The following is a 15,848-nucleotide window of genomic DNA, read 5'->3' as shown; positions in this document are numbered from 1 at the left end:
AGAGAGAGAGAGAGAGAGAGAGAGAGAGAGAGAGAGAGAGAGAGAGAGAGAGAGAGAGAGAGAGAGAGAGAGGAGACAGAAGAAGGAGAGAGAGAGGATACAGAAGAAAGAGAGAAAGAGAGAAAGAGAGAAAGAGAGAGAGAGATAGAGAGAGAGGAGAAAGAAAGGGAGGCTATAATTGCTGTGATCATTAAAATGACAAAGTGAGAAGTGGCGAGGCTTAGTGTCCTGTGATTTAGAGCATCCATCCCCATCCCGCAGCTCTCAACCCTCAGCTCAGGCGAAGTGCTGTGGGAGATAAGCAGCAGGCCTAAGTTAAAGATGCTTTTAAGCTGAAGGTCTGCTACATGGGACCAGTAAAGTAAAGTAGCCTCCCCTCCATAGAGTACAGTAGGGATTCCCGGCTTAGTAAAAAGCTTACCGCTCCTCTCCTGCAGTCAGACATGCTGAGGAAAATAAATTACTTGCTGTCCTGTGCCCAGTGCTGAAAACTTCCCCACAGGGATGTGTTTGTGAGTTCCATCTAAAGGCCATCATTGCAATTAAGTGAAAGGTTTCAAACAGGAAGAATTTTTCTTGCAATGGGCCCTTGGTTATAAAGCCTGTTAACTTGTTTTCCTAGTAAATTGTATCTATGTTTCGATTCAAATATGATTTGAATTCAAACTTGATGTATTTCATGAATGTACAACAATAATGTCCTATTCAACATTACATCATACATCAACATCATTACATTAACACATTACATAAATATAAACTTACTGTTCATGCATTCCATTGTTATTTAAACTTGAGTATAAAATGAAGGAATCTGTCAATTTTTCAACTCTACTGTACGCAGTGTATCATTGCAGATGGTGTAGCCTAATTGTTGTAAGACTTCTGTAATTAACGTTACATGTAGTATTATAAACAAACAAACTGGTGCTCAGAATTTCAACAACACAAGCTTCCAAGTGATGCAGAGGTCACTACAGACACCCTGGTTTGAATCTAGGCTGTATCACAACCGGCTGTGATTGAGTGTCCCTTAGGGCGGCGCACAATTTGCCTAGCGTCGTCCGGGTTTGCCCGGTGTAGGCCGCCATTGTAAATTAGAATTTGTTCTTAACTTACTTGCCTGGTTAAATAAAGGTTATTATTTTTATTTATTTTGAAAGCCAAGGTACAATGTGCTACATTACAATACTGTACTGTACGTGCCATTTGTTTTCTCCAACCATGACTGGGAGATGTTCATCTCCCCAAAACAGATGGAGGGGACTAAAAATAAAACCCTGAAAGCATTAAGCCAGCCACATAACTGTTTTAATTGTGTGTTGTGGAGCTTTTGGCACAGCCTTCCTGATTGCTGCTATTGCTAACGGGCTTTGGTTAGACAAACAGCATCTTCTGTGGACGTGTAGAGCATGATTTGTGTTGTGAAGGATCCTTAGAGAGAGGAAGATGAAGCGAGGAGGAAAGATGGAGCACTCTATTGTCCAGTAGGGGGGTGAAGACCAGATTGGAGGCCCTCTTGGTGCACTCCTGTACAGCAGGGAAGAGCTAGCACCTGGCTAATGTTTTTATGGGTCATCATTTATGTTGGGGCTGTCGCCGTGGATGGTAAGCATCAGCAATGCTACGCCCAACAGGGGTGCCGTGCCAGCCATCCTAACCTTCTGTGTGTGTAGGACATAACACTCATTCACAAGCTAATCTAAGGCCCTTCATCAGACACACCGCTGGGAATGTATATTGCATTGATCAATCATAAGATAATGCCTGGAATAGAGAGAACATGAGCACGGGAAAAGAAACAGAACACACACACACACACACACACACACACACACACACACACACATTCCTAATAGTGAATGCACGTAGTTATAAACATAGTACACAACAGACAGACAGACAGACCGACAGACAGACAGACAGACAGACATACAGACAGACAGACAGACAGACAGACAGACGCACACAGCACTTTCTGACATACAGTTTACACAAGATCGAGCAACTACTGTAAAGTGAGCACAAAACAGAAGCTCGACAGTATGAGCTGACCTAATGAAATGCTCTCCCTAATGTGAGCAAGGCATGTCCAACTCTATTAGAAATGACACATTTTGCCATGATTCTATGCCATGACTGACAAACGCAGTTAGAAATCAATTCGCTGCTAACAAGCTTTACTTAATAAGCTCCAAGGGACAGTAGGATACATAATACACTGACTGGTACCTCACAGCTAATACCACCTGCTGTTCAATATTAGCATACAAAAAAAACTTTGATGAATGTCAGAGTTGGTGTATCTCACACTCAGAGAAGCTGCAATATCTCGTCAAAACCAAGACTTTCTCAATCCTGCTCCAGCCACAACGCTAATAATAATTGAAATAAATATATACAAATCCCTCCTTCAACATATCAATATGGCAAACTCAGGCTGGGCTGTGCCTCGCTGCGATCCAGCCCTGCTAGAGAAGTCATGATCCCCGTCCACCACTATCCTGTCAGTTCAACGTATTTAAAACGTAATCTGGCTAAAATACTCTCTTAATAAACTCAGGGGAAACTCTGCTTTGCCCTCCAAGAAAAACTAATGTTGTGGTTTACAGCAGCCTCTGGCTCCGAGCACTCCTTAATATTTATACCACTCATAAAGTCGGCATACGAGGAAAATCTTTTACAACCTGCTCTGAACAACCCTTGTCTTCACAAATATTTATACATCATCTCACATTGTGTACATCACCCATGATGAGACACAAGCATGGGCTAATGTAATCACATAATAATAACTGTTTTAAATAATATATAGTCAACTCAGGGCCAAACAAAATGTAATTGAAGCTGGCGGATGCATTATTCAAAATGTTTTTTTAATATTTACCAAGGCCTGGTGAGGGAGGGAGGATGTGACCTGGTGTGTAAGGTGTGCTTGTGTGTGTTGAGGTGTTGTTGCGTTTCTGCTCAACACCAGATAAACCTACCAAGCAGCCAGGATTGGGGAGCAACTGATTAAATCTTATTACAAATCAACTATCTGTAAATCAGTTATATTACCAACAAAAAACATTGTAATCAAATTACAGATACATTTGAAAAAACTAGACGTTAACTTCTTTAGATTACGTTTCAATTCAGAAAAGATGTTTGCGGAACAAAATACATCATGAGAATTCAATGCAGCATTGAAAAAAAGGCTCAAGTTTAAATTGCCTGAACGAGTCAGAGGCGACTATGATGACCCCCCAAAACGTAGGGCGGCAGGTAGCATAGCAGTTAAAGCATTGGGCCAGTAACCAAAATGTTGCTGGTTCGTATATACCCGAGCCGACAAAGTGCAAAATCTGTTGATGTGCCCTTGAGCAAGGCACTTAACCCTCATTTGCACTAGGGATGCTGTACTACTATGGCTCATCCTGTAAAACAACACATTTCACTGGACCTATCTGGTGTACATAACAATATAATATATAACATTTTTGGGTCCTTTGTGTCTTCTTCTAATGCCTCTTAAAGGGAAAGAAATCAACAAGTAATCAGATTACGTTACATAATTTGGGTAATCCAAAAGTTACATTACTGATTACAATTTTGGAAAGGTAATGGATTACATTTAGAAAGTAACCTACCCAGCCCTGCCTGCAGCTTTGAGTAATGAGCTGTATATAAGTAAGATATTTATATGGTAATATGGTAATATGGTAATATTCAAGTGAGTGTGCACACATGCGTTTGAGCGTGCGTGTGTAAGCACGTGCGTGTGTGTGTTACCTGTACTCCTCCTGAGTGAAGATGGGGATCCTGGAGGGCTGGAGGACAGTGATCTCCACCAGGGTTCGGTTCTCCTTCACTGGCTCTCCATCGTCAAACGCTATCACCACCAACTGAGAGGACACACACACACAAGCACACACACACATTACTGATTTCTTCTTGAATCAAACCACATTGCCTGGTCGCCAGCTGTTTCTGCATGCATGACAATTAATAACAGAGAAGTTTGAAATGGCCTGGGAACAGGCCTGGGAACCAAGCTCCAACCCACCCAGAGAGAGTGTATGAATCTATCGACCCAACATTCTTAGACCGGGGAGACAAGACAGAGACAGAAAGCAAGACAGAGTCAGAGCGAAAGAGAGAGAGTTTGTCCTTTCTACAACCTAATATCCTTCAGCAACATGCTCCTCCCGTTCGCTGCCAAGGTTACACTGAGCTGAGGTCAGCTCCACATACACTCAGATGACCTTCTGTGGGAGTATAATGTCAGGAACTTAATATGCATGCACATATTGGTTTAGTCACAGGTGGAGTCTGTGCAATGGCCTGATGAATTAGGACATGATGAAGGTATTGTGAGAAGGTTCCAAAAAGAGTCCATTAGCTCAATATGTGCACCGTTTTGACCAATTAGAACTAATAATAAAGTGCACAGATAATGTACACTATTTCCGTACAGTATGTGAGGAAAGGTGTACAGTACATGTGTACTTTAAGACTCACAAAAAATATATATACACCACCGGTCAGTGTATATATAATGTAGAATGTATTATTCTACATTGAAGAATAATAGTGAAGACATCAAAACTACAAAATAACACATATGGATTCATGTAGTAAAAGTGTTAAACAAATCAACATATATTTTATATTTAAGATTTTTCAAATAGCTATCCTTTGCCTTGATGACAGCTTTGCACACTCTGGTATTCTCTCAACCAGCTTCACAAGGAATGCTTTTCCAATAGTCTTGAAGGAGTTCCCATATGTGCTGAGCACTTGTTGGCTGCTTTTCCTTCACTCTGCCGTCCGACTCATCCCAAACCATCTCAGTTTGTTTGAGGTCGGGAGATTGTGGAGGCCAGGTAATCTGATGCAGCACTCCATCACTCTCCTTCTTGGTCAAATAGCCCTTACACATCCTAGAGGTGTGTTGGGTCATTGTCCTGTTGAAAAACAAATAATAGTCCCACTAAGCCCAAACCAGATGGGATGGCGTATCGCTGCTGAATGCTGTGGTAGCCATGCTGGTTAAGTGTGATTTGTAAATAAATCACAGACAGTGTCACCAGAAAAGCAACCCCACACCATAACACCTTCTTCTCCATGCTTCACAGTGGGAAATACACATGCGGAGATCATCTGTTCACCCACAACGTGTCTCACAAAGACACTGCGGTTGGAACCAAAAATCTCCAATTTGGACTCTAGACCAAGGGACAAATTTTCATCGGTTAAATGTCCATTGCTCGTGTTTCTTGGCCGAAGCAAGTCTCTTCTTATTATTGGTGTCCTTTCTATTGGTTTCTTTGCAGCAATTTGACCATGAAGGCCTGATTCATTCAGTCTCCTCTGAATAATTGATTTTTAGATGTGTCTGTTACTTGAACTCTGTGAAGCATGTATTTGGGTGCAATTTCTAAGGCTGGTAACTCTAATGAACTTATCCTCTGCAGCAGAGGTAACTCTGGGTGTTCCATCCCTATGGTGGTCCCAATGACAGCCAGTTTCATCATAGCGTTTGATGGCTTTTGCGACTGCACTTGAAATTTTTCGGATTGACTGACCTTCATGTCTTAAGTTAATGATGGATTGTCGTTTCTCTTTGCTTATTTGAGCTGTTCTTGCCATAATATGGACTTTGTCTTTCACCAAATAGGGATATCGTCTGTATACCCGCCTACCTTGTCACAACACAACTGATTGGCTCAAACACATTAAGAATGAAAGAAATTCCATAAATGTACTTTTTAGAATGCACAAGTGCTAATTGAAATGCATTCCAGGTGTCTAACTCATGAAGCTGGTTGGGAGAATGCCAAGAGTGTGCAAAGCTGTCATCAAGGCAAAGGGTGGCTTTTTGAAGAATCTCAAATATAAAATATATTTTGATTTGTTTAACACTTTGTTGGTAACTACACGATTCCATGTGTTATTTCATAGTTTTGATGTCTTCACTATTATTCTACAATGTAAAGAATTGTAAAAATAAACAAAATCTTGAATGAGTAGGTGTTCTAAAACTGTTGACCGGCAGTGTGTGTGTGTATATACAGTATATATATATAAAAAGGAAAGAAAGACACAGTATGATTTAATCTGTGCACGTTTCTGACCCACTGGTCTGCATTAGATCTTAAAGTGCAAGTGTACTATACAAATCATCCATCATCATCATCATCATCATCATAATACCTTGAAGGTGACGCTGGGCTGTTCGTTGAGGTTGACCCTGGTGATGACCCTCCCAGATCCCTTCTCCACGTCAAAGATGCTACCGCTGTAAGGTGATTGGTCCTCGTCCACTCTGTAACGCACCAGACTGGCTGGAGTACCCTGGGACAGAAACACAGGGGCAAGACAGACATGTTAGGTGAGTGAACTCCTCTATTTTATGTGTGTTTTGTCCTATATTTTTATTTTTAATCCAGCCTCTGTCCCCGCAGGAGGCCTTTCACCTTTTGGTAGTTCGTAATTATGAATAAGAATTTGTTCTGAACTGACTTGCCTAGTTAAATAAAAGTTAAATAAAAAAACAAATATTTTTACTTTTGATTTTGTATATTGCTCAAGGGGACAGCAGTGATGCTATGATATTTTATTAGTATTTTCACACAGGTGGGTTGAAGTAGTCTGAAAGAACTGACTTACAGTTTGCTTTACTCTAACTCTACAGTAGCTTGAGAAGCTAACGGATCCCCAATTCACCTGACCGGATCACGAACCTAGGTCGTGAATATGACTCATGGGTGTGTTTTCCGATTTCGCTATTGTCTCCGGCAGGTACTCTCCATGCAAGTGAACCTCGATGAACTACCTCTGCTACACTGTGACTACACGACATAGTCTCATCTCCTCATTACCAGTAGGAGGACAGCTCATCACATTACCCTTTACTGTATTCATAGATGAAACCCATCATCTCTTGGGGTTAAATAACACCCACCCTATCCCTCCATCCCCAAATCAAATCCACTTTAAGGTATTGATGAAAGCTGGGACTTTAATATGACCCTTTAATTAAGATTAATAATGCTTTCAGATAGCTGATTATCTCATAACTATCTTTTTCAATTATACCACTTTCAAGCTCCACATTCCCCCTCCCCCCCCCCCCCACACACTTTTTTTTCTTACTGTCTTCTAATAGAAGATAATACTTCAGTGCCCTTCAGCAGAACTGAGAATGCGGGGCTTGAAAAAGCCTAATGGGTTTTCTGTGCTGTAGAGTCAAACTGGGCAGAACTGAGCAAATGCGGGTGTTAGAGATGTTAGATCCCTTGGGTGGTTTACTCACACAAATACATCTGCCGAAGGTTGTGAGAAATCATCAGAGAGAGCTTACGGATACACTGAGGGGCATGTGTGTAACATCCAGGCTGTGTGCGTAGAATACGGCATTTGTGTTAGATCCAAACTGAGCATAATAAGAACAGAAACCAAATGTATTTTTGTTTGGCAACTGCACACGGCACCTACCAAATATTGTAACAAAAGTGTCAGCATTCTGTCTGAATTTGTATTTCAGTTGAACATAATGGCATAGGCTAAGTACGGTATCTTGCCCAAGGGCAACCAATAAAGGCACACCATTTCGGATTCCAACACCAGTCATATGCTGTTCCTTAACATGTAAGGCCAAGCTTTGACTTTGAAATATTACTAAGAAGTAGAACCCCAGGCCATTTGGCCACTGCAGTGTGAGTTGAAAGGCCAAACAAGCCCTCAGGATCAGAGACCATGCACCTATTTAAAATAAACATTTATAAAAATGAGATTATGTCCTCTCCCCATTTCCCTTCCCCTATAAACTGTGCAGTTCAGTATCAACATTTCCAGTTTCCACATTTGACATTCAATGGCAGGTCTCATACTGGTTCCAAGACAGCAGTACTATGTGGATTGCCTTGACTGTAGATACAGTAACATCTTACAATATCTACTAGTGCTTTCAGGTTTACAGCAACTCCCCTTGTCTGGCTTTTTGCTCACAGACCATAAATATTTTATGCCTTCTGCTGGGGAAAACACTCACCAAAAATGGAGATATTTACCACTTTGACATCTAAGAAATGTATGTTGGGACTAGGGCTGTGGCGGTCATAAAATTTTGTCAGCTGGTGATTGTCAAGCAAACAGCTGCCGGTTACACGGTAATTAACTGTTATTATTTACATAACACGTTTGGTATCTTGTGACTTCCATGCATAGCCAACAAGCCACTGATGCAGATCTTTGAAACTTCTACATTTTAAAAAGTCTCATAAATAAATGTAATATAGCCAACACCTTCACAATGAATACATTATGTATTTTAGACAGGTCTAAAGAAACATGATATGAAGAAAATGTAGTCTATTTCAGAAGAACAGAATTGCATACTCAGAGTTGTCCTTATGTTAGGTCCTGTTGTGGCTATTGCATATGGCTGTGGGCTACACTAGTTAATTTAGCAGACAAGATCTGCTTAGAATACCGTGGCATTATTTTGTATCATTTTATATGTGACTATTTTCAGGAAACTAGGCGTGTCATGTGTCACTACTTCACAGGAGAGCCATTTGAACGTAAACTTTTTAAAATGTGTATAAAAATGTGTTTTGGCAGAAATACCTTCAGGAACTTTCATGTGCCTTAATATCAAACTTGTATGCAATCTGTAAATACAAATAAAATGATATATATAATTTATTACGAGCCTAGTTGGTTAAGCCACAGAAAAAGTGAGGAGCCTTCCCTAGCCATGATTGCCTGAGTTAATGTTTGGGCTGAACAAGCCGAGAGATGAGTTCAGATTAGTCTGGCATGTAGCATGCTTCTGTCTATAACATAAGCTGCTCAGTATATGTAGGTAATCCTGGTGTTGCTCTCCACTTTGTTTTGAAAGTTTTGAAATCAGTGGAATGCACAGTGGAATTAGAGTATGATATTCTGCCGTTTGATTGCAAATATGCAGACGGAGTCGAAAAGACAACACAAAGAAGGCTGTTGTATAAAACACCTGTCTCCGGATTACATCTTCAAACTAAGGCAACCATGGCATCCGTGACAGAGAGGGAGAAGCATCCATCCATGTATTCGGATAAGATAGTCTAGCTAACTACATGTTCAGATATTACATATTTCAAATTTTGTCAGAAAGTTGTTTTAATTTCAAGTTAAAGAGTACTGTTAGCTAGCTAACGTTAGCTGGCTGGCTCGCAAGCTAACTGTCCTTACTGTCCTGTAAGGATCCAAATAGGTCAGATCAGCTTTGCAATAAATAAGTTCAGCCAGACCCGCTTTCACCCACAGAGGAGGGAGAAGGGAGCTGGTGGGGGGTTGACAGCCCACACTGTGTTGTAAGTCAAGGAGAGAACATCCCTCTCCAAATTCACACAGGAATGTGCCTTTCTTTCACAGACATTTTCCAGCTGAAACTTTAGCACGTTCTGGAGTGAATACTGGAACAATATTTCTAACATAGAACTTGGGGAATGGTAAGAGGCGATCTAAAGAATAATAATGTAATTTTGGTTGTTATTTTGTGATGTCATTAAAAATGTTATAAAGGAAATACTGTAACTTGAAAACAATACTGCCGTAAAGAGTGTGATTTGCGACACAACGAAATAAACAATAGAGCATAATATGAAACGATAGACATTTTTCTATCACCACACAATATATATATATTGTCACATCGCCCAGCCCTACTAAATAATATACAGTATGTGTGAAATTAGTTTTGATTTAGAATGGACCATTATCTATGCACTTATATAGCGAATGGAGGATGCTTTTCCCGTGGTTAATTTTTGTGCCAGCCAGGTAGGCTATGCTCCTGTTGTAAAGAAAAGCAATGTGCTTAATATTAAAAAGTTGATAAACAAATATAGTAAGCTTAGCCTATAGAAAGCTGATGGGATCCTCCTCTTTTAAGAAGAGGCCCTCAAAAAAAGTGTTTTGTTTTACAGCCTGGAATCGAATCAGGGTCTGTAGTGACACCTCTAACACTGAGATGCAGTGCCTCAGAACGCTGCGCCACTCGGGAGCCCCGAGGACTTTAATAATAGGTATTCATTACACTTCTCTAATTGATTTCCTTCAATTCTAGTAAGCAATAAGATGAGACGCTTCCGTATATGCCTTTGTATTCTCAGCCTTTGTCTTTGCATGGAATCAAGTCGAAATGAACATTTGAATAAGTGTTTTGAACTGTATGGTGCAGCCCAAAACACAGAACAGTTCATGTCAGAGATTGAATTCCATTTCTGTTCTCCGTCCCTGTTTCCCTCATCAGCTCTGCTGTGGAAAGGAGGCACAACTACAGCCCACTTGTTACTGTGCTCTCAGACAGACGGACGGACGGACGGACGGACGGACGGACGGACGGACGGACGGACGGACGGACGGACAGACGGACAGACGGACAGACGGACAGACGGACAGACGGACAGACAGACAGAACGAACAATACACATGCACAGAGAGTGCAGGTTAACTATGTTGTGTGAAATGTTCAGATCCACACGGTTGTGATTGACAGGTTTAGAGTGAACCCCAGGGACGTGTACTGTTCCTCTGCTACAAACACCACGGAGGCCCCCTACCCTGGAGGGAACACAGCCAGCAGGAGGTCCTTTCACACCAAGTTCCAGTCCAGTCTACAATTACTGGCCGTTTCTCCAGACCCCCGGGAGGGTATAACGAGCAGATAGATTCGAGAAGCGTCAGATGAGGATTGTGTCTGATGGCTGCAATGTTTTAGATGGACACAATTCACACAAGAGTCAAATATAATGATGCAGACTATAAAAAAAGGCATGTCATTCAATTATATAAAAATCCTTGCCAAAGAGACTGCCAGGGAGAGAAAGGAAAGAGAGGGATACAGACCAGGTTAGAAAATAGACAACAGACCTCAAGACATGATGTAACTATGCTGAGCACTTGTTATAGTGAAAAACAACTCCAATCTCAAAAGAAAAGAAAAGAGAGGGAGCATGTGAGGTAGAATACTGACTCACCTACGGGGCTATAAAATATTTAGGTGATTGCACCGCCAATAAACCCACCTTCCTTTGGCATAGGGTTGATGAAGCTGAACCACATTTTTTGGGGGACAAAATAACCTTGTTCTCTAGCATTTATTAGATTGCAAATGTGTCTTTGCTTTATCGTAATGGCCTTGTTGCCCTATTGACAGAGCGAACGGGAAGCAGTAAAAGTTAGCTGAGTGCGGTGTGAGGCATTACAAAAACCTATACTGATTTCCCCCTGCCCCTGTACAGCCTCGCCTGTGATAGGGAAATCATTTCTGAGTGCAACAGGGTGTCAAACTGATGGTGCTGTATGGTGTAATTTCATTCCTCTGGTTTGCAGCCGGGCAAAAGAAAAAGCATATTCCAGGAAGTCGGTGTGGAACTGCTCAGCCATGGCAAAGCCAATGAAGACAGAGACAGATAAACAGAAGGGTGAGACTGGAAGAGTGTGTTGTTTAACATACTTAACAGAAATAATCATCACATTATGACAACTGTGGGAACAGAACAGATGCAACACAATCAGGTAGCTATTTTTACGAAGAGAACATTGGTTTTTGCTGGTAGTGCTGTATTTCACTATGCTGTGTAATAAACAATAGTTTGTGTAATCAGCTGTGATGCCTTAAGCGGTGGAAATCGCTGTTCTCTTTAACAGGGGTTCTCAAAGTGGGGTCCACAGAAGCACTGCATATACACTACACGACCAAAAGTATGTGGACACCCACTCATCGAACATCTCATTCCAAAATCATGGGCTATAAAGGGGAATGGAAACACTATGATTTAGAACGACGGCGAACTGTAAATCATCATATTGGCATTGTTGCGTCACTGGCAGGAGAGAACATTTTGGAACTCACAAAAATGGCTGAATTTACAGAGTCGCTCCGAGTCTGAGAATGAAATCATGTTAGTTAGGGAGCCAATAAACCTACTGAAGACGTTCATGTTTGAGCCGATCGTTGCCCCAGATCAAAGAGTTCGTTCTTGTAACTGTGACAACAAGGATATGCCGCCTACGGTCGGCGTAGGCAAACACAAACTGGTGTGAGTGGGGATGCTGCCAGGTAATGGCTAGAGTAGGAGTGTGTGTGTTGTAGAGAGATGGTGGAGATACAGCACAAAATCCCAGCGGATGGTGGCTGTATTGCATCCAGTCAGAGGTTCCTGTCAATCTGTCTGGATGGTGGCTGTATTACATCCAGTCAGTGGTTCCTGTCAATCTGTCTGGATGGTGACTGTATTACATCCAGTCAGTGGTTCCTGTCAATCTGTCTGGATGGTGACTGTATTACATCCAGTCAGAGGTTCCTGTCAATCTGTCTGGATGGTGACTGTATTACATCCAGTCAGTGGTTCCTGTCAGTCTGTCTGGATGGTGACTGTATTACATCCAGTCAGTGGTTCCTGTCAATCTGTCTGGATGGTGACTGTATTACATCCAGTCAGTGGTTCCTGTCAATCTGTCTGGATGGTGACTGTATTACATCCAGTCAGAGGTTCCTGTCAATCTGTCTTGGTTGCGATGTATTTATTGGATGTGTCGGTGCTCAGTATATATAATCAGTATCCTATAACGATGTTTATCATCAGCTCTGTTTGGCGCGTTGGTAACACATTTACCTTTAGATTAGACGACTAGAGTTCCAATCGCAGACAGCATCATGATTCATGAAATCTCATTCTAACCAATAATGGGGCGTGCTCTTTATAAATACATTGTGATTTCGTTTCGGTATCAGACTAACTTTGCTTTTTTTTGATTGCAGAGCATATAGGCTGGCAGTTTATCGCCAGCTCACCCTATGGGCACAAGAGAGAATTGGACGAGGTCTCTGCGTGTGTCGTTTCTTCCATAAAGTGTGCATAGCCAGAAGCAAAGGCATTGAGCAAAAGTTTGAATAAAACCAGTTCATTTGGTAAAGCTAGCCTAGCGTAAGACATAGACCTAATGCCTGCGCCTTATGTAAAAATAGTATTAGTTAGCTTGTTCACTATAACAACAGGTTCAAGCGTAACCAGAAAAACTTGCTTTGAAGATAAAACTACTTTCAGTGTGCACTAATCCCGTACCCCTGTCGCTAGAGTAGTGACTTCAACTAGCCTTGGCCTCCATCTATAGGAAAGGAATAGTAACTACAATGGGCAGCTAGTCAGAGTCAAAGTAGACATGAATAATATATGCCATTTAGCAGACGCCTTTATCCAAAGCGAACTGGGCACATGGTAGTGGAAACAGATCATAGAAACAAGATTACAATTTTGATGTCATAGATGGTCAGTCTTCGCATCTATAGCTCTGTCTATGAATTTGAGAGTGGTTACATTTCTCCAGCCCAATCCCTTAGCTTTTTTACCAAAAGAGGAGCAGGGAGTGCCTTTGTTATTGTTTCTACTGCTGATTGCCACTTTAAGAAGTTAAGATGCAGATTAAATACACACCAAAATATGTTACAGATAATATAAAAATGTCCCATCACTCAGACAATTAGTGGATACACAGCATCCAGCAGAGCAAACAATCAATCAAATATATTTTACAAAAGCCTTTTTTACATCAAAATAATAACCACAGTGGTTATAGAGGGTGCAACAGTTCAACACCTCAGGAGCAACTGCTTTTCAACGCTCAGCATTAATAGGTTGAGAGAGAGAGTCGAAACAGCAGAACCGGGACAAGGTAGCACATCCATTGAAACGGGTATACAAAAAAATTGGTGGAAAAACAATTCCACTCTGATTCCCTTTATGTAGGGGTGTATCTTTGAATTCGCTGTTGAATGGCCTGCTCCTTCTCCATTTTCGGAACACCATCCCGCTCCCCCAAAGTGATTGATAGTATATCTTAGTTTGCACTGTGATGATTGTGATTCTGCGAGTTCACTGATCTCACTCTCCGTCAGCTCCATCTGTGGCGTATAGGGGCAGGACTCGTTTGTATACTGATGATCGTGAGCTCAATCTAGCTGGGCCCTGAGCTCTTTAGTGATGGTCCCGGTGGACCTCTTCTCCACCGCAGCACAGGAACACTCTGGTCAGTTTGGCATGCTGTACTTGTTACGGTGCGTGAATGAGGACCCAAAAGCGAATTAACGTAAACAGAGCTTCTTTAATAACAAAACAAAACGTAGGCTCAGATGGACCGGCAGGTTCCGACAGGACAGGACAAGGTTGCAGCAAACATGACGATAGTCTGGTTCAGGCATGAACAACACAAACAAGAATCCGACAAGGACAGGAGCAGGAACAGAGAGAGATATAGAGACCTAATCAGAGGGAAAAAGGGAACAGGTGGGAAAAGGGGTGACGAGGTAGTTAGGAGGAGACAAGGCACAGCTGGGGAAAAGAGGGGGAGAAAAGGTAACCTATCAACGACCAGCAGAGGGAGACAGGGTGAAGGGAAAGGACAGAAACAAGACACAACATGACAGTACATGACAGTACCCCCCCACTCACCGAGCGCCTCCTGGCGCACTCGAGGAGGAAACCTGGCGGCAACGGAGGAAATCATCGATCAGTGCACGGTCCAGCACGTCCCGAGAGGGAACCCAACTCCTCTCCTCAGGACCGTACCCCTCCCAATCTACTAGGTACTGATGACCACGGCCCCGAGGACGCATGTCCAAAATCCTACGGACCCTGTAGATGGGTGCGCCCTCGACAAGGATGGGGGGGGGGGGGAAGACGAGCGGGGGCGCGAAGAACGGGCTTGATACAGGAGACGGGGTGGACGCGACGAAGGTATCGCGGAAGAAGAAGTCGAACTGCGACAGGATTAATGACCTGAGAAATACGGAACGGACCAATGAACCGCGGGGTCAACTTGCGAGAAGTGGTCTTAAGGGGAAGGTTCTGAGTGGATAGCCAAACTCTCTGACCGCGACAATATCTAGGACTCTTAGTTCTACGCTTATTAGCAGCCCTCACAGTCTGCGCCCTATAACGGCAAAGTGCAGACCTGACCCTCTTCCAGGTGCGCTCGCAACGTTGGACAAAAGCCTGAGCGGAGGGGACGCTGGACTCGGCGAACTGAGATGAGAACAGCGGAGGCTGGTACCCGAGGCTACTCTGAAAAGGAGATAGCCCGGTCGCAGACGAAGGAAGCGAGTTGTGGGCGTATTCTGCCCAGGGGAGCTGTTCTGACCAAGACGCAGGGTTGCGAAAAGAAAGACTGCGTAAGATGCGACCAATAGTCTGATTGGCCCGTTCTGCTTGACCGTTAGACTGGGGGTGAAAGCCGGAAGAACTGACTTGAACTGACTTGCCTAGTTAAATAAAAGTTAAATAAAAAAACAAATATTTTTACTTTTGATTTTGTATATTGCTCAAGGGGACAGCAGTGATGCTATGATATTTTATTAGTATTTTCACACAGGTGGGTTGAAGTAGTCTGAAAGAACTGACTTACAGTTTGCTTTACTCTAACTCTACAGTAGCTTGAGAAGCTAACGGATCCCCAATTCACCTGACCGGATCACGAACCTAGGTCGTGAATATGACTCATGGGTGTGTTTTCCGATTTCGCTATTGTCTCCGGCAGGTACTCTCCATGCAAGTGAACCTCGATGAACTACCTCTGCTACACTGTGACTACACGACATAGTCTCATCTCCTCATTACCAGTAGGAGGACAGCTCATCACATTACCCTTTACTGTATTCATAGATGAAACCCATCATCTCTTGGGGTTAAATAACACCCACCCTATCCCTCCATCCCCAAATCAAATCCACTTTAAGGTATTGATGAAAGCTGGGACTTTAATATGACCCTTTAATTAAGATTAATAATGCTTTCAGATAGCTGATTATCTCATAA

At 42.4% G+C, this 15,848-nt stretch overlaps 1 protein-coding gene across 2 annotated transcripts in view; it reads right to left on the bottom strand.

Moving 5' to 3' along the window:
- The window catches only part of LOC110528891 (protocadherin-15), a 275,550-nt gene that overhangs the window by 64,297 nt on the left and 195,405 nt on the right, over nucleotides 1-15,848 (bottom strand). For both annotated transcript variants that reach the window (XM_090240353.1, XM_021611090.3), the window contains 2 exons: nucleotides 6,199-6,339; nucleotides 3,775-3,887 (listed from right to left, as the gene is read on the bottom strand). In XM_090240353.1, coding sequence (XP_090096479.1) covers nucleotides 3,775-3,887; nucleotides 6,199-6,339 — 254 coding nt within the window. The remainder of the gene's footprint in view (nucleotides 1-3,774; nucleotides 3,888-6,198; nucleotides 6,340-15,848) is intronic.

The sequence above is a fragment of the Oncorhynchus mykiss genome, chromosome 1 (assembly GCF_057628025.1).
Source record: "Oncorhynchus mykiss isolate SJ-2025 chromosome 1, ASM5762802v1, whole genome shotgun sequence".
In the NCBI taxonomy this organism is placed as follows: Eukaryota; Metazoa; Chordata; class Actinopteri; order Salmoniformes; family Salmonidae; genus Oncorhynchus; species Oncorhynchus mykiss.
This window is presented reverse-complemented; position numbering and strand designations above follow the sequence as displayed.